Below are 27900 nucleotides of genomic sequence, written 5' to 3'. Positions count from 1 at the left end.
AGCTTGCCGGAAATCGTATCGACGGCCAACAGTCGCCTTGACTGTTATCGATTCTCAATCGAGCAAACCGTTCCCGATCGGCTCGCGGATGGACGATCTCGATGGCTGGAGACGGAAAATAACGGACATCCGGTGTGCAGTGTAAACGCGCTTTGTACAAACGTTCCCAGAGTGTACGCCACGGGTGTTCGAGTGTCCTATCGAACAGAGCCAGGCTCTTGTACCGTGGGAAAAAAAGCTGTTTCTAGGTTTTAACTTTGAATAAGCGAAGTCAAGTTGATCTTAAGTGACATCAGTGCGACGATACGGTTCGTGGGATATATAACGTGATTCTCTACGAAATATCGGTGAGATCAGTGAATTTATCCATCGTTTAGCTCCTCGAAGATCCAAAGTGTAGTTTGTTCACGATGATAACGAAATGCATCGTTGTTTTATCGGCACTGTCTCTGTCAGCGGGCGTCTGGGGCGCGTTTAACAAATGTTGCCCAAATGGCGAAGTTTTCTCGGGGCTGTCGAAGGTGAATTGCGTCCCAACGCCTCGACAAGCAGCGGAAATTTACATCGTCGATTTCAGCAACAAGAGCGTTACTTACGGAGAGATTCCTCCCTGCGAGAAACCGGAGGACATCACCACAATGACCCTATTCGACATTAGCCCCAACGATTTTCTGCAGGTAAGTGACATATTGGTCAATTTGCCATTAAATCCCCATTGATCGTAAATTCTCGATCGGAACACGATGCGCGGAATTGATTGAGCTTACCGCAGCTTTTCTTCGTGCCTCTCAGCTATAGCGTGGATCTGATTGATTACGCTGGGACAGGTTCTTAAGCGTTCCTCTTGCACATTGTTTTTTTTATTTCAGTTCCAAGCGGTTAACTCTGAACGTTACATTCTTCTCCTTCTAATTGAGATTATATAATTTTTTCATATTTAACGAGGAGAAATCAAATTACCAATTTTATCGAGGAACCACTTTCGTATTTCACCCAATGAGGACTGCTTGAACAGTAAGATAAGCGAACGTTTTTGGTTTACAGGAGCCCTCCTGTATCGAAATTCTACACGAGCAAGCCATTCACCATAGCGTTCCCATATTTGTGTACTGCAAATCGAACGAAGATAGGAATGCAACACAGTTGCAGAACGTTGCTACGACAGTACCGCAATCGTTGACCGTCAGAAGATGTTGCATGAATAATACAGTTTTTAACGTGACCACGGCGAGGTGCGAGCCTGTGTTGGACGTTTTCTACGAAGATTATTCGGAAGTGAACGATTTTCTGTCGCTGATGCCAAGAGAATTGGACAAACTAGATTTTCTGAGCGTACTCAGGGGGCCGCCCAGGTGTACAGGAGCGATCGTCACTTATGAGATCGACGAGGACGATATCGTCTTTGCAAATAGGATCTTGCAGGTAAACGCGTACTTGAATTCAATGATTCTGTCAAATGTGCAATTTTTTACGAATAACTCGTCAGGAGTTTTGGAGCCAAAAATTTCCACAGACATTACGAAGGTGTTCTGTTTCACGCAGAAGTAATTTCTGCGAGTTTTTAATTACTGTTTTGAAACAGAAACTGCTAACAATTTTTAAATATTCGAAATTTTGATCTGTAAATAGTGAAAGTATTGGCATTGCATTCTGTTTCATCTGTTGGCTTCGTAACAGTGGAAATTTTATTCGAAGAGATTAAGAACGATAGCAACCCTGACCTGTAACTTCACGTGTCCTTACCGAGAAAAAAAATAATGTTCGACGATAAATAACCTTGCGCACACCCACATTGCAACTCATTACCCAACTGACTGAATTACGGGACACCTTCCAAGGAAATCTTGCTTTGTACGACTCAAGAATTTATGTCGTCTAGACACTTGCCCAGACAACACGTTGAAAAAAAAAGAAGAGGAATTGGAAGAAGAAGAGGACTCAGACTCTCACGACTCTGACAAAAAATTCTTATTTTTTCTCCACCTAATTCCCAGTAAATTCGAATCGACCGAATTGAACGAGTCAATTTACATGCAGGTTTCCATTCTTAATTTCCCCAAAGAGCAAGGCGTTAACGGGATGGGACGCTATGAAATTTCATCTAGATGATTCGTTAGACGCACGTACATATTTTGCGTTTATATTGCAGCCTGTAAAAAAAGACTCTGATGTTTCGTTAGGTGTGTCGGTGTATGCAGAAGTTTACATTAATTTCTCAAACGTGTCACGTGCATCGCCACTCCTGCACAACGGTTTGATCAAGAGTAACGAACGAACATCTTTTATTCGTATAACAAATATATTTACCTCCTTTTTTATTTGCATGGTCACACGTTACGTTTAGTAGCACGTATAAATGTAATGCAGATCGGTAGACGGTCAAATTCGTTGGTGGATTATGGGAATCGCGAGAAAAATCATTCTGTTGCACGCAGGAAAACAAGCATCGAGGATATCTGACTGATTTAACGCATGAGCACGTTCATTTCCGATATTATATATTTTTATGTTTAAGTATGGAGCTATACTTTCGCTTCGTTTATTTCGATGTTACTTCATTCATGGAGATATGGTGTTATCGGTTAGAGGCGTTGAGGTCAGCTTCGATACTGATGTGTGTCAGCACTCTAGTTGAGCGTTCCTCGTGTCGTTATTGTTATTATTATTTATCTATCTTCGTTCTGTAATCAAAATAGGAAGCATGATGAAGCAAAATGAACAGTGTAAAAGACCAGTTCGCGGCCTGGAATCAGATGATAGAATTACAAATAGTTGGAAATGTATTAGGAAAACCTTCCAAGTGACGTTATAGCACCAATTAAACACGATTAACTTTGTTAGACGATTTAGAAATAGGGGCAAAGAGAACGAAGGAAACAATATGCAAACAGAAGTAACGACTGTGTAAAAATGTATACACATTTAAGTAGCCACTTCACAACATTCTTGAGACAGTCTATATTCAATATTTTAAATAAATACTGAATTATTAGAAACAATAGCTCGTATTGGAATAGTCGCTGCAGTAGAAGGTTCGTTTTATCTCAAATGTCAAATAACCGTCGTCTCGTGTTCTCATGCTCGCAAGTATCTTTGTGCCAGCAGAGTAGAAATTCGCTTATATAATTATTGCGCAATCGAATAAAATTTCCGAGATTCAAGCAAGCATAAATCATGAATGCCAGTATACGATAATTATAAAACAAGTATCATTACCAGAGAACACAAGGATCTGGAGAACAAGGTTCCGTAACCGTCACCCATCGCTCGTCTTCCTTTAATTTTAGCTATTCGAATGCAAAGATACAGCGCTGGAAATATTTCTTATTTACATTCACGCGTTCGTGTTCAACATTTTTTTTTTTTAAACATTGCATAAGTAAAGATAACAGAATTGCAATTAATAAATTATGTTCAACATAGGACCACGATAATAAATATTTCCAGTGCTGTAGATATTTTAGATTGCATGATAATCGAACGTCACGTGTTCTCCACACGACAGAGTTCACGTACGTGTACGTGAAAGTTGGAGAAGGAACTCATGCTTCTGGGAATATTCATCAGACAAAAAGAACCTTGCGAGGGAAAGAAAATAAATGTTTTGCTTGATGACGGACAAATTCGATATCACGCAGGCTGTTCGGCACCTGTTGGTGGAAAATTTAAGGGGTGATTCTAGATGCTAAAATAAGACGTAAATCAAGAATAACGAAAATTTGCCTAAAACTCCGTTTTCGAGAGAAACGACTAAAATTCTGAGAAATATATGCAACGTATTAATGTGCAACAAGCACCCATCGTGACGTGGGTGCTTGCACAAAGCTATTTGCAATTTTCGTTGCATAAAATACTGGTTCTCTGCCATCTCTGAGCAGATTTTCAAGATCATATTTCTCGAAAACGAAATCTGAAATGTAATTTCCTTTCTTTTTTACTCTTTTTCAATTTCGTCTCTCTTCGACGGCTGTGGAACAGCCTGTATACGATCCTTGAATGGAATTTTTCGCGGTCATAGCTGTTGTAAAATTCACGTGCTTCTCGTTGCGCCGTAGGCAGTTTTATTTCTGGCTCCACGCGACGATGATTGAAGCATTTACATTCATTTGTACGTTTTAGTCACGGTGTCCAAGATGCTTCCGATACTGCGTTAAATCACATTCTTGGTAGCGCACTGACAACCGTCAATTAATCACTTAGATACTTTATCAACGCTTGATTCGTTAACATACTTGCTATTCAAAGCGATGCTTCTACGAATAAGCTTCTCCATGAATTTTCAATTCCGTGAGAAAATGACAACCATTCGCAGCATCGATGGCTATTTCGATTTCACTAAAAAAATTTCATAGTCTCGTTAAACGATTCCTCTTCATGGACAAGCAGTTTGCTACGTGTAGTGGATGCGATCAGATGTAGAAATCTCTCTAAATCGTTTCTCTACTATACTGAAGCCGTAAGAGTTACACGAGTGAATTTATAGTCAACGTATCCTCAGCATCGAATAATTCAAATCAGAAATAAATTCGTTATCGATATCATTTCTACGAGTTCGAGTAAAAAAACGTATCAATCGAGTAAAAAAACGACAATCGTGATGTACCTTTTCACAATTAATTAGATTAATCCGTTGACGTGCTATGAATTATTAAGATTTAACACGATAATGGAGGGTGGCGATTGAGGACACTTAATAACTTGGCCGACATCACGCGTATTTCTTATCACTCGCCGCACCTGTACCGTAAAATATGTCATGAATGAGACTACATGTATAAATGCAATTCCCTAAACGTCATCCTCTACTAAATAGAGGAATATTCTCGTGGAATATTCTCAAAATTGTTCTACGCTACCTTCGAGGACAGACAATTGCACAGAATTCCTTAAAATCCAGCGATGTAGCCGCTGCTTCTACATGTCTGCTTATTATAACTCATCTGCATACTTTATTCATTTATAACAGCACGCGGAGAGGTCGGAAAAACCGGTTGTCGCGGCTATTCACACGATCGTCTATTGGCTGTTCATTAACAAGTGAGCGTACAACGTTACACCAGATTGCTTTGGTACTTTTAATATCAACACGAGTGGATGTTGACTGAACCTCTTTGCGAAGTACGACGAGACGAGTGAGCTCTCAATGTACGATGGATCGTGGTTAATTCGAACATACCGATCTCTAGATAATTGGATTCTCGTTATAGTAATTTAAAATATTAGATACACGTGTTTTTTGACAACAATACGTTTTAAACTTTTAACTGTTGGTTAATGTTCCTCTCAAGGTGTACAGAAATTACTGGAACGTACCGATTTCACGCGGAATCACTGCCACGATTTCGTGTTAACGCGAATCGAATGAAAATTATCTAGCGTACGCTTCTTCCGACACGTTTACGCGAGGAACCCAGGGGATTTCCTCTTTCAGCTCGCCTACAAGCGATGAAGTCATGCCGGCTTTACGTTAGTTTATAATAAACAAAGTTACGACGCCTGCGTTAATCCGCTCCGGGTTCCAGGGCAGCCAGCCGCCCAGCTGGTTTCATCCTCGCCTTTTTTCCCCTGAATGCGTTATTCCACGAGAGCATCCCGTTCTCTTCCCATCGTGTATATAGCAGGGATGCTTGAAATAGCAAGTTTTTCTTTTTCGTAGAATGCTCCATCCCTGCTCGTTTCTTCTTACATTTTTTTCAGCCTCGTTTCAGACAGACATGCTCACGATTACTATTCCAACGCGTTTACACCCTTTCCCTATTCCTGATTAGAAATTTTTGGAAGGCGTTTAAAGATAGGATAAGTCCAAATGGTGTTTTTCTGGGTCACGCATTTGTAGGTCGGTTCAGTAATTAATTTGAGAATTGAAATTTAATGAATTGTGTAGCAGGCACGCGTAGGGGCTTCACTTTTTAGGCTGCAGTCGTAATGGATTTTTCATTCACTTTGTAATCGAGCGTAATGGTGCTTTGATAATGCTCTGCTTAATTAGCTTTCCTTGGAAACGACAGACATAGCGGCACGAATTTTACAAACATTTGTCTTGTATCGTTTATGATTTTTTAACGACGCTAATGAATTGGTTGTACATGCATCTTCAATTAAGTCCTCTGCTTTTGCTAATACTCGCTTTCAGACTGGATTAACGTAATTAGCATGCTAACTCATTATTCCTGTCTCTCCCCTATTCAAGTCGAAGTAAGGCTTTAAAAAGTCCTTTTACATTTTATGTACGATAATGTTTATGTAAATTCGCGGTAAAAGTGGAACGTACACCTGGTTCTAGATTATAAGTTCAGAAATTTCACTCCATTCGTTTCCCAAGGTTACATGGTCATTTCATAGAAAATTGTATTTTTCTCAGACCTTTGGTCGGGACTTTCTGTTTTCGTATCGATAGTTTACGCTGAATTCCCAGAACGTCTGATGAGTTTCTTATGAAATGAAAGACTCTTCGGTTTTGTTCGATTCACTTATCCATTGATCGCGAGATTACACCGGAACATTGCAACATTCATTTTGAATGGTTCTTTTGGACTGGCCACAAATTATTCGCGTTCCCAAAATAAATTTCTAACTAGGTCGTCGCATCGTCGTGCTGTGTATACCATCGTTTTTAAATCGAGTAAGTTTTGTAATTGAAAAAGAAAGAGTAAAGTTATCTTGTTTTTACATCGAGACTCGTTGTTTTTTTTTTTATAGAAAAGATCAGAACCTGTTTCAATTTTATACGAGTAAATTTTATTTCTCAGTATTCTACACTGCTGAACGCGATGCTTGGTCAGCCATTTTGTCGATACATGCTCCGATACTTTTTCTCGATACCCAGAACCGGACCAGATCAGCTCAGGTTTTGATATTTGAACTTTATATTTCACGCTCTACGACTTTAAGGCTAATGAATTTGATGGAAGGACACCCTCTCAACGATCCTCTCCAATTTACAACATCGCAACGAGGCGAACGAAAAATTGGATTAAATTTTAGCCAGCTTTTATCTTGATTTTTATAAAAAACTTTTTCATTAATCTCTCGTACGGGAAAGTGTTACGCTATTTTTTCCTCTTTTCTCTCTTTCTCTCTGAAAACACGCGACATCGCGCGAGATTTATGAACGCAAGGCCAATATTTACGATTGTTGTTGTTGAAAGAATGTTTTACATACTCGTTTTCGGTCCTACCGCAAAGCGAATATATGCGCAAACCTCTGTGTTTAGATATTGACAATTATAGAACAACAATTAACACCCTGTTCGCGATAATATTCAACTCGTTCCATCAAATAAACATTTCGTACCCTACCTCTCCCACAAACACACAAACCATCCACCAACGCCACTCATTTCAAACTAAACGCACTACTTCCTCCATTTACGCGGCAGACTTTTTCCGCGCGATTTCCTTTGCACACTTAGCAATTGCGTAAGTGAAGATTCGTCTGTTTAAATTACACGTGACAAATAGCTTAAGCGATAAATGTTTCATTGTAATCCTCTTCAAATCTCATAGCCTTTACAAATCAACATCCCTACTTCCAACAATCAATTCCTCCGCGATGTTCATAGAACGCATATATGTAGGAAATTTGTTATTATAGACAATTACAAGATTTTGTAAATCTTCAGATAGTACTTTTCGACTGAGATATTACTCCAAAGACTGCTAACAAACAACTGCTCCATCGTTTTAAAGCATTCGCACGAAAAGCTCATTTATTCTGCACATTCCCTCTCGCACATAACATTTGAAACCTGAATTACTTTCAAATTAAGATAATTTCCTTATGCTTCATATAAGTGATATCCAAAATTAACAAGACATCCAAGGGGTGAATACAAATAATTTCTGCAAATCACGATGCACGAGCCAGAAGTGCAAGCAAAACCCATGAAGTCCCTCATTCAACGAAAGACCACCCAACTCTGATCAGTAGTATCAACCCTTGGTGGAACAAACGGATGGACAAACACAGACACCCTCGTCCATATAAGTTCATTATCGAAATGATAGCACGACGAACACCTAGTTCATTTACCAGCCGTCCAACAGTAAATATCGACGATTCCTTGGGTCCAGTCCTCGTCAGGGGTAGTCGGGGGTGGCGTGGGCTTTATCCTGGCCAGAAAAAGGACACGAACGCGGTAAATAAATCCGACTCATCGCCGTGGAATCTACGGGGCGTGGTGGTGGCGTCTGCACACCGGTGTGCAATGGCGTAGCAACGATGCGCCGACGGTGAAACCAAGGACCGCATTGCGGACGGTGTCGGATGGAAACTCGGTCTCTGGTTTCAATCGAGCGTGCCCTTGCACAGTCGATAGCTGCGACGCCATGTTCTAATAACGCGCCATCCGGACGCGGAATTCTTTTCCCCTTCGTCGAGTTTTCCCTTCCAGCCACTTTGCTGGCCGAGGAGACGGCTAGGCTGCGATGGGTTTGGATCGCCGCGCTTTCTATGTCCCCCCTCTGGACTCTTATTTATACAGATATCGAGAAATTGCAAAATATCATCTCGTGGAAGAACAGCTGCTCGCACGACTTGAAAATGAGAATTGTTAAAAATCAATTTTATCCCGCTGTTAATGAGATTACGTTCTGTGGAGAATGAGTTAGTATCTGGATACTTTCAGGAGATGGTGTACATGTTGGGGTTCGAAAGAGATTTAGTGGGTTCTTAAAGGGAGGTGGAAAAAACGGGGTCAAAGTTTTTTGGAAGCTGGACGAAAAGGGGATGAGAAGGAAAGCTGGAAGTATCCATGAGCTGGGGTAGTTTGAGGGTGGTTTTTTTTTAGCAGATTGTGAAGTGGGTCTGAAAAGATTCAAGGCCGTGTTTCTCAACCTCTTCGTCCCATAGTCTTCAATACTTTGATCAATCTATGTATTAATGTTAAAAAATAAACGGCAAATATCAAACACTAATCGTCCATACGTGTTCAAGCAAGCATACAGTTTAAGGAGGACACTCCTTCTGTATAAATTTCTAAAGTGAAAGGAAAGTTGTATTGTCATCTGGCTCTAAAGACAGCCAACCTAGAATTTCATTCGCGATACAAAATCCACAAGGAACGAGCGAGATCGCGAACTCTTTTCGAAGATCGTAGACGTAGCGTGCAGTAATTGGGTAAACCGCCATTGGTCGACACGAGAACGAGCAATTACGGGCGTCACGAAATGGATAGCGCGTCGTTAACATGAGAAATAGATATCGCGAAAATCGTAAACTTACAATGAAAATTACAGAGAAAATAGAGGAGATTCGGGCGAATTTACGAGGCCATTCCGCGGGACATGACGAATCTGGTAATCTCTGTGTCATTTGCATCGCGCCAAACTATCCCGTTTTCCCTCCTCCGCTATTCCTCTTCTTCTCCTTTCCGTTGCTGCAAAAATCTTATTTCCGTGGAACACCATGTTCCGCCCGTTATCTTGGCTCCAATGGACGTTCGTTCATCTTGCAGGCTCGCAAGGAAACAGTATAGAATACGTGCCGACGTGCGGTATGTAATTGGTTTCCTAGTTGAATTCTCAGTAACGGTGAAAGAAATTTTCATGGCCATTCGGATCCCTGGTTTCCTAGTCGAATTCTCAGTAACGGCGAGAGAAATTCTCATGGCCATTCGGATCCTATCTCATCCGTGTACCTGGTTCCGTTATGTCCCGCGTGAGTCGCGATTTCATACTTTTTGTTACTCCTACAGGATGATCCAAGGACCGCGGAGGCGGATACGAACCAATTGGTCCCGCTTAAGTTCGCTCGTCTCGAAGCAAACTTTTGTATCGCGGTAAATTTCGCAGGTTGTGTTAGAGTCGAATGCTGCGAGGCAACGTGGAGTCCGCTTTCCAAACATCCGTGGAAAAATTCGCGAGCTCTCTTAAAAGAACTCGCTGAACGTACACTCCCATCCCCTCGAACACGCCCCGCGTTCCTCTGTTTTAATCTACCTGCGACGTTTGATCCGGTATGAAGTCGGGCTCGGATTTTTGCGCGTCTCCTCGAATGCCACGGAAACGTCGCTGAATGAAACTTTCGAAGACTTCTCGAAGAATCCACCCGTCGGACCGGTTTCTCGCGCGAACGTCAAAACAATCCAAACTTCTCACGGTGCCGCGAGTCGCCCGCGCTTCAGGAATGTTCCGGGACCCGGCGACGACGGTTCCGGATATTCAATCCGTAAATCTCCGACGATTCGACGATCCACCTTCTGTCAGGGCTATGCCAAGTATTCCCGTGAATTTTCCAGCTGAAAAATTGTGCGTGCTCTTGAGATTCAAGCCGCATTGTAAATCCAGCTGCTTCACGGGGACGTTTCAGATGATTGTTATCGCGTGTTCCACGCGATCATTAGATATACGTGGTATTTTTTATGTCGCTCTGTTGGAAATCAAAAGTTTACCATGTACAATCGTGTCTTGTAAAAATCTTGATAAAGAGCTGCTCAAGAATGGAAGAGTCACTCGGTGCATTTCAAAATTTCTGAAATGCAGGATTACGTAAAACATCCCTCTATTATCTTTCAGGTAAAATTACCCACGGATTCTGCAACCAAGGAGAATTTTATCCTCACCGAATGGAACACCTGTTTGGACCTGACGCCGGATTCTCGATCGAAACGTCGTCTCGCGGTTCGAATATGCAGGGACGTTGACTACTGTTCGGACCATAAATGTATAAGCAAATGTTGCCTCGACGATGAGGAGGACGAGAATTGGCTGTGTGAAAGAATCCACGCGAACAAACCGCACGCGACGTTCTACGATGAGGTTGAGGATCTCATTACATCTCGAAGCCTTAAGGGTTGGTCTTAATTCATCCATTGAGCTAGAAACTGAATAAAAATATTGCTGTTGGGTCTGTTAACGCGTAAAAATTGTGACGCAAGGAAATACTCGTTGTATCACTCTACACGTTTACGTTTGTATGTTTCGTTCCTCAGATTACGGCGTGCTGTACGGACTCGAGTGTCCAAATGGCTTCTACTCCTCAAGACGGAACGAAATGGACGGTCTGTCACCGGAAGGAAACCTGTACCTAAACGTAAACGTGAAACCGCTGTTGCACAATCAATATTGCATAGACGTGTACAATCAGAATCAATCGCGGGACTTCGTCGCCTTCATTTGCTTTGGTAACAATCGGTACGAGCAGCAAAACAGTTACACCAGGTAAGAGCGGGTCGAGCACTTTCACATGTGCTTCATACATCTAACGTTTAATTGCACAGTATCTGGACAATCGATACGTATAAAATTCCTCGTTTAGAAATTTTAAGGGGTACGCGCCCCATTCGAAGCGGTCCGCTTTCGCGCGCCCTTCGCTCGTACAAATCCGTTACGCGTTTCAAACTTCTAAGCCGATGGATGGCCGCCATTTATTGCCGGAACCCGTTTGTTTGACTTTGCAAAGTTTAAACAAGTAAAACTAGACGAGATTCGCGAGATCCAATAGAAGTTGGCTGCGAAACTTCCACCCTGGCCCGTCTCTGTTTTTCGTTACGTGTGCGTGACCACCAAGGAGAGAACTGCGTCCAGTGAGCAACTTCTAAACAAATTTTTCGTCCCCTCGAAACTCGCGACATCCGTCTTCCAGGTATCTCGACTTTATTTAGAGGCTAATCCCTGTCGAGCTTTTGCCTTCCCGTGGAGCTGAACTTCGCTGTTAATGTCCACTGGCGAACTGTATAATCTGTAAATGAAAACGCAACTATTATAATTTCTTTTGTTATTTTACGATATTCTGGTGAATCGATTTATTTAAATTATTGTCGAATCATATCGAATCGCTACGTTAAGGGCGCCTTTGTTAAGGGGTTGTTTCTGAAAGCGATAGACGCGGAGGATCGGTTCGTCCTCGTATGCTGGTCAACCGTTCAAACCGGAAACCGACATCTTTCGCGGCAGTGCATATTGTGGCTGCATCAATGCCAAATAGCCACGTTGTACGCCAGTCATGCGGACAATCTGCGCGATCGTATATCTTCAAGCTGAAGAATAAATAACAATGGTACAAGTCCATTTGTCTGATGAATAGAAGAAGGGCCATTCACCGGGACATGTCGTAACGAAGTGGCTGTACATCCGTGTTCCGTTCATTTGCCTCGCTTTTACTATAATATACGTGTGTGTGCACTTTCTCCTCTTTTTTTCTTCTATCTTTTCGTGTTTTTTTATTGCTCCATTTTTTTTCGAGCATCGTTCATTCGGATTTTACCGTGATTTTGTCTCCTCTCTTGTGTTAAGCGCGTGTACAAATGTGCAATTCGACGGATTAGAAAGGCTAACACTGCGGACGCAAAGCGTGATCAGTTTGTTTCATCGAATAAACGTTGGAATTACCTTAGAATCGACTGTAAAATATAATTTTGCCATTCTACGGCACAGTTACACGCGGACAAAAAATATATCCTGTGTTCCTCGCGGAAGAGCGCATTCTTCGTGAATTTTGTACCCTCACCCAAGTGCAGTCGACGCGACGTAAATTAATATATAGCATATGAACAAGTTTTCCAACTAACTTCAGCCCCCCCTGTGAAATTTCATGAATTTTCACCGCTTATGAAAGAAGTTTCTGTGCCTCAATTCCACACAAGAATGGTTGATTAAAACTTCAGACACGAGGGCTTTATTGCTAATATCAAAACGAAGAGGAACAACTGACTTGGAATTAATTTAAATGTCACGAGTGTGCTCAACCACTCACCTATATCGATCACTACAATAATTAATAACCAAGAAACCAGAGCTTCTTTCTATATTTCGTGGTTCAACTATGAAATATTTGTGCTGTCCCAAATTTTACGATCCTTTTACGATCTTTGTCAGAAAAATTAGTCGAGTCGATTCGTTTGGTCTCTCTTAGATGAACGGACCTCGTGGAATTTCCTTAATTTTGACATAAATAAAGATCAATCGATGTTAACGATCATGTTAACGCAGCGGTGGCGATGGAACAGTACGGAATGAGTCGATTTATATTCCCCAGCCGTGATAACGAGGATACTTTACACGAGGACACGATTCCCTTTGTACGTTTCACCGCGTTCGCCACCGTTTGAGCAACCGTGAGATAACGTGCGCTTCGTTGCTGGAAATCTCGCGTTCTCAACGTTCCACGGCTAAGATCAGGACACGATTCGTTTCGTCAAAGGTTCTTCTCCCTTCGAATCGGTTTCCAACTGGCATCGCGTCGAAATTTACGAGGGAGGCGCCAAGTGGCAATGAATCTCGGTCTCAATTAGCGGACCTTGCTGGATAATGGACCGAAGCTGGCTGTAATCGAAGCTGGCTGGTGGGATCGTTTCCCTTTCTTCGTAAACTGGTTACGTTTTTGCGTAATGAACAGGCTGCGCCGTGAATTATAATTGCCTAATTGACTTCCCTTTCTGGGCGTGGCTGCTCGTGTTCCTCCATGGTATTTAGGTAATTTGCATCTGGAATGAAAATATTTCACGTAGACAATTTGTATCGCGACTGCCTCGATGGTTGGATAATTTAAATTATATTATTGCCTAATTATTATCTATTACTGTCGAAAAATCACGTTATTATCCGCGATTATGCTTCGAGATACGATGGCGCAGAATTTTATAATGGACACGTGGCTGTGTCGTAAATTAAGCGTCCTCGAGTACGCATTCGAGGCAATCTATCCATTAAAGTTTAATCGGGAATTGGGTCAGTTTTGCGAGGAAAACGGTAACCGTGCGATATAAATAGTCACGTTATGTCTGATTGAATGGTCTTCTGGGAATAGATCGAGGGTTGATACGCCAAAAGTGGCTATCGTCTCATCATCGAATGGAACCATCCAAGTAAAAAGTTCTAATGGTTAATTCAAGATTGACTCGAGCGAACGAGGCTCCACTGTATAATGCCACTGTCGAGTGTACAAGGAAGTAACAGCAACCGTTATGAAATCGAAATTCTTCGTCCTCTGATTTCAGAACAGTGCTTACCACCATCCTACTGTCGATCAGCTGTTTGTTCTTGCTTCTAACGCTGATCGTCTACGCCTGTCTACCAGCACTGCAGAATCTGCACGGTAAAACTCTGATGTGCCATTCTGCGAGCCTTTTGGTGGCCTACGCTTCGCTCGCAGCAATACCATGGATGACGCCGGAAGTAGGGAGGGATGACGCAACCTATTCGTGTTCAATGCTGGGTACGTTATCGTTCCTTTGATACCCTCAACCTCGCGCAAGGAAGTCTACAAGTTTCGATAGATATAAAAAATTAAATCCACGATTGAAGGAGCAAAAAGATCCGTCTTGAAAAGTCCAAGCATGAAAACAGTAGAGATCGAATCGATTTGGCTGTAGAAGTCGATCGTACTGAAGTTAATGGAAACATTTGGGCCCCTTTAAATCCAATAAATCGTAATACCTTCGAATCGGATGGAATCGTTCAGAATTGTTCGTTTGAAAAAATATTCCGCCACAGACGAAACGCCTCTCGACTCTATTATCCGAGCTAACATCGATACAGATATCGAGGCTCTACTTAATTGCATAACCTCGATGAAACCAATCAAATTGAACGAAACAACGGCTAGCTGTATCCGTGGAAAATTTAACAAAAAAATCGCATCGCTACTTGACACACCGAGATCGCGAGTACTCTGCCGCGGCTATACGGAACCATTTATCTTCATTTTCAGGGTACATCATGCTTTTCTTCTTCCTGTCAGCTTTTTGCTGGTTGAACGTCATGTGCTTCGATATATGGCGGACATTCGGGTAAGATATTATTAGTCATTTAACACCTCGCCCTCGCGTTGCGCTCGGATTGAAATAAAGCGAGCGGCGTAAATTAAAATTCGATCCAACGCCTCGATCGAACTGCGATTTACGGTGCTCGTTTTACGCCCAAATTTGGTTGATTCGACCGTGCGCTTTAATCGAAACGGACCGTGTAATCGCGTCCTCAGACACCTCGTTCGATCTATCTTCTCTTACGCTCTTTTCTGCTTTTTTTTTACTTTCCTTCTGTCTGATAAATCTGGTTAAATTTCCGCGCAAAGAAACTTCCAAAACGGATCGTAGAGAGAGAGGAAACAAAATTCGACTCTAAATTGAGCGAAATAGGAAGGGAATAAGTCGACGAATAAGAGAGGTACACTATACGGTGACTAATGCAAGAAAGATCGACCCTGTCAATGAGGCGCGCGATTAAGGAGGATCTTTATCTGAAAGTTTTTCAAGACTAATGCGAGAAGTACTTTACACGTCGCAATTTCTCAACTGTCCTTGGCATAATAGATTACCTGCATGATAGGGCTCGTAGGAATACTTTTTCGTTCGATTCAACTTATCCTCGTGAACTACTGATAGAGTTATATGGGACCATTTTTTTTTTGGCTATCTACGATCAAATAACGAGAGGGAAGTTAATAGAAACGAAACGACGAGATCCTCTGCGGAAGAGAAAGTTTTGCTACGAATTTTCTATGGGACGTGACATCTATTATGTAATGGTCCCTTCTCAGTGGCGTTCTACAGTAACGGAACCGACACTAATCCCGGATCCTGTCCACGTGACGCTAATATGTTTACCAAGATTTAATTTCCAAATTACACCAGGTGCTGTTAAAACTACGATAAAGTGTCAACGTCGAGCGGCGTAACGCGCGTCGAACGTGATGTTTAGAGTAAACTTTGCGAACCGGATCGGTAAATTTCCGGTTTCGAGCCCAGCCACTCGCGTGATCAGTTTTACCCCTCGCAGTCGCGAGTTATCGTACGCGAATCGATACACTCTTCCCTAGGTTTTTATCTCTATCTTTTTACAGATTTCTATTTCGTCACTTAAAATACCGAAATTTGATAGCGTAAAGTAGTATTTTCGTAATAGCAGCGGCGTGCTCGTGACATTCCATTCTCTTTACTCGCGACGTTGAAATTTATCGAATTCTAGAAATGGACCTCGACGTTAGAAATAGAAGTGAATATACATTTTCTAGGAACGTTTAACGTCTCGTACCTTTCTGTTAATGACGAGTACAGTTCGTACGAATTTTTTAGGTAAAAGACCTGGGTATCGTGCTTGAGGAACTTGCACGAGAGTCTCCCGATCTTCAGTAAATCGACAAAGAGAGGATTAAAATAGAAGCTTTATCTTCTGCAAATAACTAAGAATTAAATTTAGCTGCAGTCTTCGACACTAGAATTTAGAAAATATTTCCCTCCATAAATGCAAAATAAACTAAAAAATCAATTGTTCTTTGAAACAATTGCTTCGTAAATTATTCGCATAAATCAGAGCTAGACTTTTTTTTATCTAGCTTAACACACATTTGATTTTTAAGTTATAACGTTACCACCAGTATTACGATCGGTTTTTAGGCGATAAATTGCAGCGTGCACAATTGTTGCAGTGTTTAACTTGGAAAGTTGAATGGGTGGATATCATACGATCGATTTTCAATTGTTTCGCGAGTAATTTTGATTCATTGAAAACGCTCCTACGCATAGTCCCTCGTCTCGTGCACGCCGTGGAAGTTTGTGTTTCCAGCTTGTTATTCTAACCGGTGGATATACAAATACACGGAGAAAATAGATCCACGTGAGCGGGAGATCGTCGCATGGACGTCTTCCGTTTCTTCCGTCGAGACCAGAAAAATTGTTTCCCCGTTGTTTGACGAACGTTTCTTCCAACGCGAAATATTCCGCTTCGATCTCAATCGTCGCAGAGCAAATCGGTCGAACGCGCGCTGTATCGTTTTAAACACGGTTTCCCTGGAAAAGAAGCTAATAAAATGATAAATATTGCTCTGTCGCACTTCTTTGGCATATTATTCAACTTATTAAAGACAGTGTTTATTGCTGGAAACGTTGTTTATCAAGAGTGTCACTTCGATCTCGATCGAACGCTGTATCGTTTTAAACACGGTTTCCCTGGAAAAGAAGCTAATAAAATGATAAATATTGCTCTGTCGCATTTTTTTGGCATATTATTCAACTTATCAAAAACAGTGTTTATTCCTGGAAACGTTGTTTATTGAAAGTGTAACTTCAGTTTTACTCCTTGATACATTTTGTACCGCTTTGACCGTGTAGATGTTATTTATTGCCGAGTGTATTTCAGTTGGGCATGGTTGCTCGATTAATAGCCGATGTGTAACGATAATTTTTTCACCAATGTATTCTTTTCGCTTAATATATTTACACGTTCGTATTTTTCGAATATTGTGCGATAGAGCGATGTATTTGACTGGGTAGCATCGAGTAGGTGTGAACGAAACTTACAAACCCTATGAGATCTCTCGTACATTTGGTTGCCACATGGCAAGCGAAAAAAGGGGGAAGTAAAAGGTCAAAGAAGCGAACGACGATCCTAGACGATCCACTGACATATGCTCGACTATTAATCTTCTAAAAATTAGTATTTTAATTAAATTATATATTTATACGCAAACGCACGTGGCTGGCGATTTAATGACATCGATTTCGATTTGCTCTACTGATTCAATAATTACCATTCACTGTATTTCTGTAAATTCCAAGAATTCTTATTATTCGAGAAGATGTTTTCTGGTAATAATGTAAATCGAGGGAGGCGAACAATTACGTATTACATCTGGTGCATCGTATGCCAAGAAAACGAGTTCCTCGACTTCCCCTTACTCAGCATCCGAACGTATTAATATGGAATCACAATACAGTGGGCGGAATTACAATCCTGCGAACCGTTTACACATTAATCAACCGACTTCCCTGCAAATAAACGTTCCCTACTTTCTGGTTCCTCAAATTGGTTATTAATTCCATCGATGGCCTTGCGCAAAAGGCTTTTTCCAAGGTTGTACACGTACAGGCAGAAGATCGTACGAGATACGAGGATTTAAACAATTTTCAACGTAACTCGTGAAAAGTTTTTCGTACAGCTTGTATCACGTCCTTTTTTATACTATTATGAACGGTTTGCGTTTCACAGATTGTTTGGTATTACACAAAAGACAAAAGAGAACGATTAGCGATTGCTATCGCTAGAACGTCCATAACGATCGCATAATGATTGCATAATTAATGATTGCGCGGGGAATTCTGATGATCAAGAAGTAAACGTGTAGATGTTATGTACGATCTTGAATAAAATTGTTTAGGGACAAGTTTAGTTAATCCTTGCCGCTAAACAACAATTTATTCATTTTCCAAAAAAATATGATACTGTGAATGTAGCTTGGTAAAGTGATTCAACTGAAAAGCAATGAATTTTAATGAACCTTTATAAGGTTAATCGCGCAATTTATAACCGTGTATGTACCATTCCATGCTCCGTTAATCGCTGGGAAAAAGTTACGCTCGCACAGCTCCATTGTGGTGGTAATGTACGGTGGATGTAACGCCATGCCACGTCCATAAGGAAAGTCCCTTACGAACGTGTACAAAATTATTGCAGTCAAATGTACGATCCTTTTCCTGTCTCCCCTCCGTTTTTTTCTTATTTAATCCCCGGTTTTCCCGGAATTTATCTTGCATTATGAAACACACCGCGATACCATTATGCGCGCAACGTTAATTGTACTGCACGTGAAAGTATGGTCCAATAAAAGTGCACGGCTCGTGGATATCTCGCGACTGGACTGTTTATGCATTAACGAGGGGCTTAATTGTCTAATAAAAGTGCGCAACGAAGATAACACGCGAGGGTGTATAAAACGTTACGTACTTGAAAGTGGAACGAAGGAAAGTGAAGAAAGAGTCGTGGAATGTCTCGAATTGCTCGTATGTAAAAAGAAGAAAATCTCTCTTTTCTCAGGAGGCTGCAAGGTAACCTGACCAGAGGCAAAGGCCACGCGAAGAAATTCTTTTTCTACTGCCTGTACGCGTTTGGTCTGTCGATGTTCATCGCGACTTGTGCTGTCCTGACTGACAAAATGCAGCTCTTGCCGGAAGCTCTGCGGCCAAATTTTGGCACCGACAGCTGCTGGTTCGCTGGTGAGTCCTCGACTGGAAACCATAAGTCTTGTGTGTTCACTGTGATGAATCGCGAGTTCGCGTGAACAGATACGATCGACGATAGAACCGAGAGCAGTTCGAGTAAACGAGTTTTCCATTCGTTACCACGGATCATTGCTTTCGTTATGTTTACGTTGGTTCGTTTTAATAACAGAGGGAATCCTCGAGTTCCATTAATAACACTGAAACTCGTAATCGCCCGCAATAATTAAGAGTTTTTCCCGAATAATTAAGAATACAATCACTGTGCGTCGAGACGGCTGTGTATTCTTTTTCAATTTCATAAAACTTTCACGTTTCTCCATCTTGGCTTTATAAACTTTAGTATTGATCGACTAAATGCTCAGAGTTTTATTAAACAAGATAGAACGCCCCTTAATTATTTTTTAGCGACAAGATCGACAATTTTACGGTATTTTAAATGTTGATCTCTATCGAGTACATACCTTGTCGTATTTTAGCAAAGATGAGCAGACCATGAGTTTGCTTGTCTTGCAGTCGAACCATCAGTAGTGATTGGCATGTGTGTCCTCGCGAAAGCTTTTTCTAAAAATTCTTCTCCACTGCCTTTTCAATTCACCAATCAGGGTACCAGCTGTTGAGTACCTGCAAATGTTCATCGCAGTTAGTACAAGTACCAATTATCGTACTTTTATAGAAAAACCGGTTTCTCGTTTGCACAAATACTTTTCTAAACATGTTCGAAGATTCTGGTCATCGACTGTATACAAATTCGCGCACAGAAATTTAGTAGCTGCGATCTTCGTTCGCAAAAAAAGAAGCACACCCCTAGTCTTACCTGAAAATGGCGCACGCCGCGGGGAGAAAGGGTGCACGCGTCGGGAAACCAGAATTTTTGCCCGGCGATTCGCGCGAATCGCAGTCTTTTCAGCATTCCCGTGGGTGCGTTTAAATCCGTGGAATTAAAGCGATGTAATACTGGGTAGTCGCGTTAAAAGAACAACCCCCGTGCTCCCCCCGGATTTCCACGATCGTCGGGACGAATTTCAGAGCGGCGGATTCCGCGTTTTTTTCGACTTAAATATTGAATTAAACGCGGATCGTTCCTGTTGGTTTCGTCTCGCATACGCGGGGAATGGGATCACGAGATTCCACGAGGCTGCAAGTTTCGCGATCCAGTGTCCGTTAATTAAAATTAGAGGAATTACTCGATAAAAGAGATTCTATTTCCCGTGTACTCGAAAATGTTGGCGTCGATCACTCACGAGCACGTTCACGTTGCAGATATTCCAGGCAAGCACGGCGAATTGATTTTCTTCAGAGGCCCAGTCGCCGTTCAGCTGACATCGAACGTAGTGTTCTTCATCCTCACTGCGGAGCAGTGTAACAAAGTGAAAGCTGAGATAAGCAGGGTGGCTGACCCGATGGACCCTAGGAGCAAACGATTTCACGCTGACAAAACTAAGTGAGTCGATCGGTTACTCCCTAACCGTGGCCACAAAGTGGAGGTTTGATCGACTAAATTCAAACCACTCGTAAATGTGCTCGTCAATACGATGTTAATTTCCTCGCTAGGTTCCAATCACTGACAAAACATTTCACTTTTCAGTTGATCATTAAATATCACGACTATATATATATATATATATATACATATATATATATATATATATATATATATATATATATATATATATATATATATATATATATATATATATATATGTATATTATACAAACTGAATAATGTAATAAACGTGATGTCGTTACGAATCCAGGTTCATCATGAACGTGAAGCTGTTCATCGTGATGGGCATAACCTGGGTGACGGAGCTGCTGTCCTCGTTCGTCAACAACTATACTGAACTGAAGTACAAGGAGGAAGTATTTTACGCGTCGGATATAGTGAACTGTCTTCAAGGGGTGATGATATTCGTTTTGTTCGTGATGAAGCCTCGAGTTCATCAGGCGTTGAAGGCGCGCCTTGGCCTCGCCTCAGAGGTGTCCGGTTCCTCGCACGGTACATCGATGCTACACGACCCTTACAAAGTGAAGAAAAGCGCGAGTAGCAGCACGTTAACGTCCAGCTTCGCGGTTAGCGTCGCGCCCTGATTACAGAGAATAAATTCCATATCGCAGACAGTTATTCTGCTTGCATCTTCGCACTCTTCGTGTCCTCGATCTCGACCACGTTTCTTCGTGCCCCGCGAACGAACCCTCACGCTCTCTACGCGTCGTTCGAATCGTCCTGTGCCACGTTTCTGTATATCGTTTTCTTTGTAGCGCTGCGATTTAGAATGGACATGGTCCATTGGCGACGATGGTGTAACAGGGGCATGGGTAACTCGTGCTGATCAAAGACAGCCACGTCGTGAGCAGCGGCCCTGTAATAGGGCGTTTTGCGAGCGTAAAGACTAGCTGGGCCGGAAATAGGGCGCAACGAGGTGGTAAACCTGCACGGAAGTTTCTGTTCAGTTTTCTTAATTATTTTTCATTTCAGAACCTTTACGAATATTGTTCGAGCGAAGATCTATGGTGTATTGACGTTTATTTGAGGGATAACGATGAGAAAAATATTGGACAAGAAAATATAGTAAAAAAAGTGCACGCCTTTTTTTATTTAAAAATACGCGAGGAAACGAGTTGCTCATGCTTGGTTTAACGAGCTTCAAGTGTTTTAGAGTATATTCGAGGATCTCTGGAACGTAGAATTTTATGAATCGGTGTCGAATTGAAATCACTTCCGGTTCTTGCTCTGCACTGTCACCAAGATGCTGCTTTACTATACTGCCACGTTAATCGAACGATTTAGAGTATTTCAGGCAAATCAAAGAATAGAGCTGGAATACGCAAAAGCACAGAGAATCGAATTTGTTGATGTTCCAAATTGGCGTCTAATGTTATGTCTATTTAATTAGATCGACGTAGCTAAATACGAGGTTCTATCTTCGAGGACCTCTTTTTCTCTGTCCCATTCTGTGACAGTTCTGTGCAATATTTTTACTTATTTCTCTACTTTTATACTTTTATTCAATAAACATCGTGAACAAGTCACTAACTTAATATTGTAAATATAATTTCTTTATCTTTTATTTCAATTGTATCTCAGGTTTATAGATCGTGCGATTCGTAGGAATCTATAGCCACAATTGATTATCGATTTGAGTTGTACAAAATGTAAAGTTTCATTAAGTCAATTAGTTCTCTCTCTCTCTTCCTTCCTTATATAATATTTTTATTCTTCTTTAAACGTTATAAAATATTTTATCTCCTCCCTATATAGTCACCAATATTATTATCTAAATATTACAAATATAATTCATAATATAAAGCACAACTATATTTGAATGTTGAGGAACGAGTAAAAAAAGATCTGGTCCCGTTTAAATTGATTTACAAATCATCAGCTGATCATTCGATCTCCAGTAAAATCAAGAGAATAGATTCGCGAGTTCATTATTGCGAGACCATTTTGGTTGTACTTGCAGCTAATTGCGAGCGTGTTAAACAACGATGGTTTCACGTTTCGCTGATCATCGACGATGGAAATTCGCGTAAATATTTCAGACGAACGGTGTCGACGAGTAACCGCGAAAAAATGAGCAGGGATCATTTGCAACCCCTTCTCTCCCTTGCGAATCTTTAAGGATTGCGTGGCTAAAATTAATTAGCGAACAAATTTTGATTTGCGTTTTATTTGTCACGTCTTCTTATCACGTAAATTTGATGTGTTCCTAAAAGATGAAATAAACAGTCGAGAGACTTGTAACGTTTGATTTAAGTTAATTTAACCTCAGGGATAAAGAGGATATACATATTTTTTAATTTTCGTTGATACGTTGTTACGTGCTTGTTATATATTATTATGTGTAAGATTTTAGTATGATACTGTGTGCATATTTCTAGTTTTTCTTTACCTGAGTACATATTATTCATGCTGCGTCCATTTTCTCATATATACACGTGTGCACGCGTACGATCGACTCACAGGTGTAATCAAGAAACGATCACGATTTGTTAATTCAAATTAAACATTTAAAAATTAAAGAACGTTGCGTAATTTCACCCGAACCGTGTCCAACTTCAGGCTCTCATAATTAAAACCTGACACTCAATCGTGTTTAAATGAATCGCGCGAAAAGAAGAATGGAACGTTTCTCGATGTCTTCTATTTAAGTTAACGTCTTAAGGAAGGTGAATTCCATTAAAAATGTTGCGTAGAAAAATGACGAATGAAACCTGTGGCGATTTTAGACGTTACATTTCTCGTTCAGCCACCCGAAGTTCTTAATTACTGATACAGGTGACGGGAAAGTTGAGGAATTCAAAGACAGAGAGAGTCACCACGTCCTTTTAGCTTCGAGCACAAAAGCGATCCAACGTCCGTAAAAATGCTCGCAGTTTTTAAACCGGCGTTAAATCACGCCGGAAGCGCGATAAACGGCTTTTTCGAAAGCTTTATATCCGTATCACGGCAGCGGTGGAAACGGTTCCGCCGATTATTTGCGCGGCGAAGGAAAATAATCACGGCAAACGACACTCGACATTCTGGGAACGTTGGTTACGCCTGCGCGAAATTACTGAGAATCGCGCGATTCCACCAAAACCTCGCCACAGATTCACGAATTCCCACGCAAATACCATCGTGACAACGTATCGAGCGATCCAATCGGTCGACGTCGTCGCCCAATATTCGCCCATCTTTAACCCCCTCGTTCTTTCCCTCTTTCCCTTAATCGCCCCAATATTTCGCGCCCTTTAGCCTCTTCATCATTCTATCATTCGGTTCTCCAATGTAACTGTTGCTTTCAAATCGTCTCCTTCCTCAGCTGAGAATTAATTCGTCCATTTCACCGCGACAACCTCGCGTTCCTCTTTATTGTTTAACCCTCGAAAGTAACATAAATCGCGGTGGATCCACGAACGAGTAGCTCTCCGCAATAGATTCGTATTTTAGACGGTCGTTTCCAAAACTTTTCCGCTGCAGAGGGGCCCTTAAAACAAGTTTCCACGTTCCAGGTAACCCCTTAGTTATAAAAACACGTGTAAGGACAGGGGAGTTTTACAGCTTACGCTCGAGCAGTGAATTTTAAAGATCCAAGAAGAGCGCATCAATATCGAGCGTAACCAGAGGAACTTTTCCGTTTATTTATTGCTGAAGATACGCGATACCTTACGATGATTACCTCGGTTTCTTCGATCAAATGGTCTGTTAATACACTTCACTGGTAGAGTACCAATATTTTCAATCTAGAAACGAAGATAATGAATTTATTTTGTACTCGACTACTAAAAGAAGTAAGTTTGGACAGTTATGGTACATGGTACACGTTAACAAACCGATAGTTCCTCTATCTCGTACAACACCTGTCAAAGTGTTCGCTTGTTGAACGTTGTTTCGAGTTATGAATGAAAACTGGGCACACACGGTGGAGAGTTTAATTGTCGTTGCCCCTTAATTGTCGAGAGATTGGAATGAATATTGACAGTGGAGGTATCGGGGATGAGGATGCCTTCGGAAATTAATAAACATTACCCTGGCTAGTTCGATGCATTATTAATGGATCTTTCTTTAGGCAAATATTGACAGTTGCGGGGGTGGCGCAATTGCAACGAGTATTGCCCTTCGTATAGTTTAGTTTGCCGTTGATAGATTCTTGGCGAATGGCCACTCAGATATCGAGGATTACCCCTGCCCTGCTACGCAATAAATCGTAGTTAATTAATCGTTCTCCAAGAACCCAATCGTTCGAGTGTCGCGCGACGAGAAAGGGTGCGCGAAGGGATGATTGTTGCGCGAAAAACTTGATGGAATCGACGAGACGAGAGGGCGAGTTGACGTTAAACAAAATTGCCGATTTTTTGTCCGCGCACAGTGAAAATTTAAGGGTGCTCCGATATTTTTAGGATATCTTGAAATTTTCACGTGGATGATACCCTCTTTCTCCATTTGAAAAATTGAACAATGTTGCGGTTCTATCTGATACGGAGCGGGCTCGATTACTCTTGGTATTTTATTACCTTCATTCTTCTGTGTAACCAACGACTTCCGTGCCAGTTTCCGGCTCGAAGATTCGCAGCTTCGAAAAGTCGATTTTTCCTCACTAATTTTCCTGCCTCTTTGCGGTTCCCTCTTTCATCGTCGCGTCGATGCACAGCTGGTGTTGCAATTCTTTTTTTTTTTGCATCTCTCGTATCGGATGTACATGCAGCGAAATTGAAATCGAGAAAAAAATCCGGGCCTCCATGTCACTTGATAATAATGTACGCTTCATTTCGTTATTCGTTTCGAGTGGAGAAAAATTAAGAAGAAATGTTTAAAGTATATTTCAAAATAGTTCTTCGAGTATAAGGGATGACCATAAGAAAGTGGAGAGACGTGGAAATTCATAACTAGAGTTATATTATCTTTAATGTTTAACATGGTAGCGGAGAGAATTGGGAATTTAATATTCAACGATAAAATTCTACTTTAACACGCAGTCATCATCTCCCCTCTTGTGAATTAATCCCAAAATGCTTTCGAGCTAATTAATTAATCGATTAATTTACGCGCTTACACAGTTTACTTCGAATCTCTGTCAATCGATTAATCAATTTGTTAATCCTACTAAAATACATTCCTCTCGCATCCTCTTATTCAAGATTAATCGTACAGGCAAAGAATAACGTACAAATATTCCCACCCACACGCATACACATCGACTCGTTCAACGCGTTTGTTAATTACAACGAGCATCGTTAAAACAATATCTTGGAACGTGGTATTATACCGTATATTTTCGTGTAACACATGTACGTATAAACATATCTTTATCCGTTCCCTACTCATTTATCGGCAGATATATATGAATCAATTATTCAATACTTACGTTCTTTGTTGAGTCGAGCAGGACAAAATGTGTATTATGTGACTTAAAATTTGTTAAGAACATGAATCACGTAAAATGTAGAACGCTTAACGACTCTGTTATCCCCATATCCTTGACTCTAATTAAATTCTAGAACTATACCTATTGAAACGTGAATGTATAATCTTACGATATCAGAAGTATTTACATAAATAATCCGAAAATAGATTTAATTTAGGATGTAATTGTTAGTGTAAAAGAGGTACGTAAACCCGTAGACAGTGCAACGTGTACGACGTTGACTGTCTGACTGCCAGGATCATACTACAGCGTCCGCTGTTGCGAGTTACGTGACTCGAGTAAACGGCCGCCATTTCGGAGAACCGATATCCGTGGAACTGATGTCCGATTGGAAATAATCTGCGTTCTGTTCCTGTTTCGAACGAATCCATCGCTGCGACTCGACTATAAATATTATCAGCAACGTTACTTAATTGTCAAATTAAACGACATCCACATAGTTTACAAGTTCTCCTAAGAAAAATCCTCTAAATGATTGTCGAAAGAGGTGCACCGTGTTAAAGTTCCTCTTTGCTCGCAGAACTATTAACAATGTCGGAACTTTAAAAACTTTCGATTAACATCGACGAATCGTATCGACGATCAAACCTATTAAATCATGACAGTCTTTATTTCATTTTTTTCCTATTTTCCCCTTCTCTTTCTACAAGTATAGTATACAATGCGTTACGATATTCACTCGTTACACTTTCACTTATAAGTCACTGGACATTTAACAGGCTTAAAATAATAATAAAATCTATATTACAGTTACGAGATGGTGTTGCACCGTACAGGGAATTAAATTATACCGTTTTCTAAGATAATACTACAACGATAAGGGGCTAGTTCGATAGGCAATTTTAATAGTATCAAGTGTCCAATATTTTTTAGTCCTATCGAATGGTAGCATTTAATTAAATTGTTTTGACTCATCGATGAAAAGTGTGTTCAACGCTTCGTTTCGCAAAGAAACATCCGTTTAATTTCAGCAGATCTGAGCTTCGAATTTCGAAACAAGGGTAAACATTTTCATTCGCTTCAACCACGCTGACCAGTTGTGATATTAAATAAACGCGTACCGTTTCGAAATCAGTAAGCGAGGCAAGATGTTCTTATCCCGGAAACGGAGCGCACGGATGAATTGTTCAATTACTGCTCGAGGCTTGCACGCATAAATCACCCCCTCGGAACGTTATTAAGACGTGAGCCAGCGCTGCGAGACAGAAGACACACCGATGCAATATATTCTAGCCGAACTTTGTCAATTTACATATCGTACGTTTTTCTGGGCCAATAAATAATCTTGCGTGAACGGTTGATCGATTAAAAAATTAGCTAACGACCATAAAACTGATTTCTAATTAGTACCAATATGTCCTTGAATATCGACGAACCTAATCCAAATCAATGATTAACATTGCTTGTGTTACGAAAAATTATTTAGTTGCAGAGAAATGGTGATTTCATTTTATATCCTTCTCTGTGGTTTAACTTCACTATTCGAACAACGAATTAGGAATGATTGGAATTTTGTTCGCAAGAATCGATTCTGGAAATCTTTAGAGTTCAGAGCTACCAATAACTCCTCAATCAAATAAATGTGAGAAGGTGTTATCCAATATTTACTTAGGATTTCAAACATCCGACACGCTTCGCAGAGCACACCGAAAAAGTATTCAAGACAACATACCAGATCCTCGTGCTTCGTAAACATAACTTTCACACCACAGCGCAAGTAGGAATATCAGCTACGAGAGCCTCCACGAGAAAGCACTCCCCTTAACCTTCTTCGAACCGTTTCGCTGCGAGATCACGTCATTTCGATTCACACGTACACGTCGACGCTCGTTTCGTCGAACGACACCAATCACCACCCCCGTTTCCTCGCGCGGGGCTGAAACTTAACACACATTCGAATAATAGAATGAAATCTGCACCTTGAGACAAGAGACAACCAATGCGAGACGAGTAAGCTCCAAGATACGAGCTTTCGCGAAAAACTGAGCAATTTCGAAGATGTGATTCGCAAGTTTAAATACAGAGTCTATCGCAGAGATCATCGAACCGTCCAAAAG

The 27900-nt window shown here is 41.0% G+C and overlaps 1 protein-coding gene across 1 annotated transcript; it reads left to right on the top strand.

The window, feature by feature from the left end:
• Positions 1-350: 350 nt before the first annotated feature.
• Positions 351-21087, top strand: LOC143424041 (G-protein coupled receptor Mth2). Its single transcript, XM_076895850.1, has 9 exons — positions 351-677; positions 1045-1422; positions 10516-10792; positions 10932-11160; positions 13938-14155; positions 14651-14729; positions 18751-18929; positions 20196-20376; positions 20690-21087. Exons 1-9 carry the CDS (start codon positions 411-413, stop codon positions 21021-21023), a joined length of 2142 nt encoding a protein of 713 aa, XP_076751965.1. The 5' UTR covers positions 351-410; the 3' UTR covers positions 21024-21087.
• The last annotated feature ends 6813 nt before the right edge of the window (positions 21088-27900 follow it).

This window comes from Xylocopa sonorina, chromosome 5 (genome assembly GCF_050948175.1).
Source record: "Xylocopa sonorina isolate GNS202 chromosome 5, iyXylSono1_principal, whole genome shotgun sequence".
Classification (NCBI taxonomy): domain Eukaryota; kingdom Metazoa; phylum Arthropoda; class Insecta; order Hymenoptera; family Apidae; genus Xylocopa; species Xylocopa sonorina.
Note: the sequence above shows the minus strand (reverse complement) of the source record. Positions and strands in the feature narration are given on the sequence as shown.

Bases quoted from the DNA above. Each gene is read 5' to 3' on its own strand.
- LOC143424041 (XM_076895850.1), top strand. From the start codon at position 411: ATGATAACGAAATGCATCGTTGTTTTATCGGCACTGTCTCTGTCAGCG. The intron at 678-1,044 runs GTAAGTGACATA...TTTGGTTTACAG, and splicing joins GCCCCAACGATTTTCTGCAG to GAGCCCTCCTGTATCGAAAT. The intron at 1,423-10,515 runs GTAAACGCGTAC...ATTATCTTTCAG, and splicing joins TTGCAAATAGGATCTTGCAG to GTAAAATTACCCACGGATTC.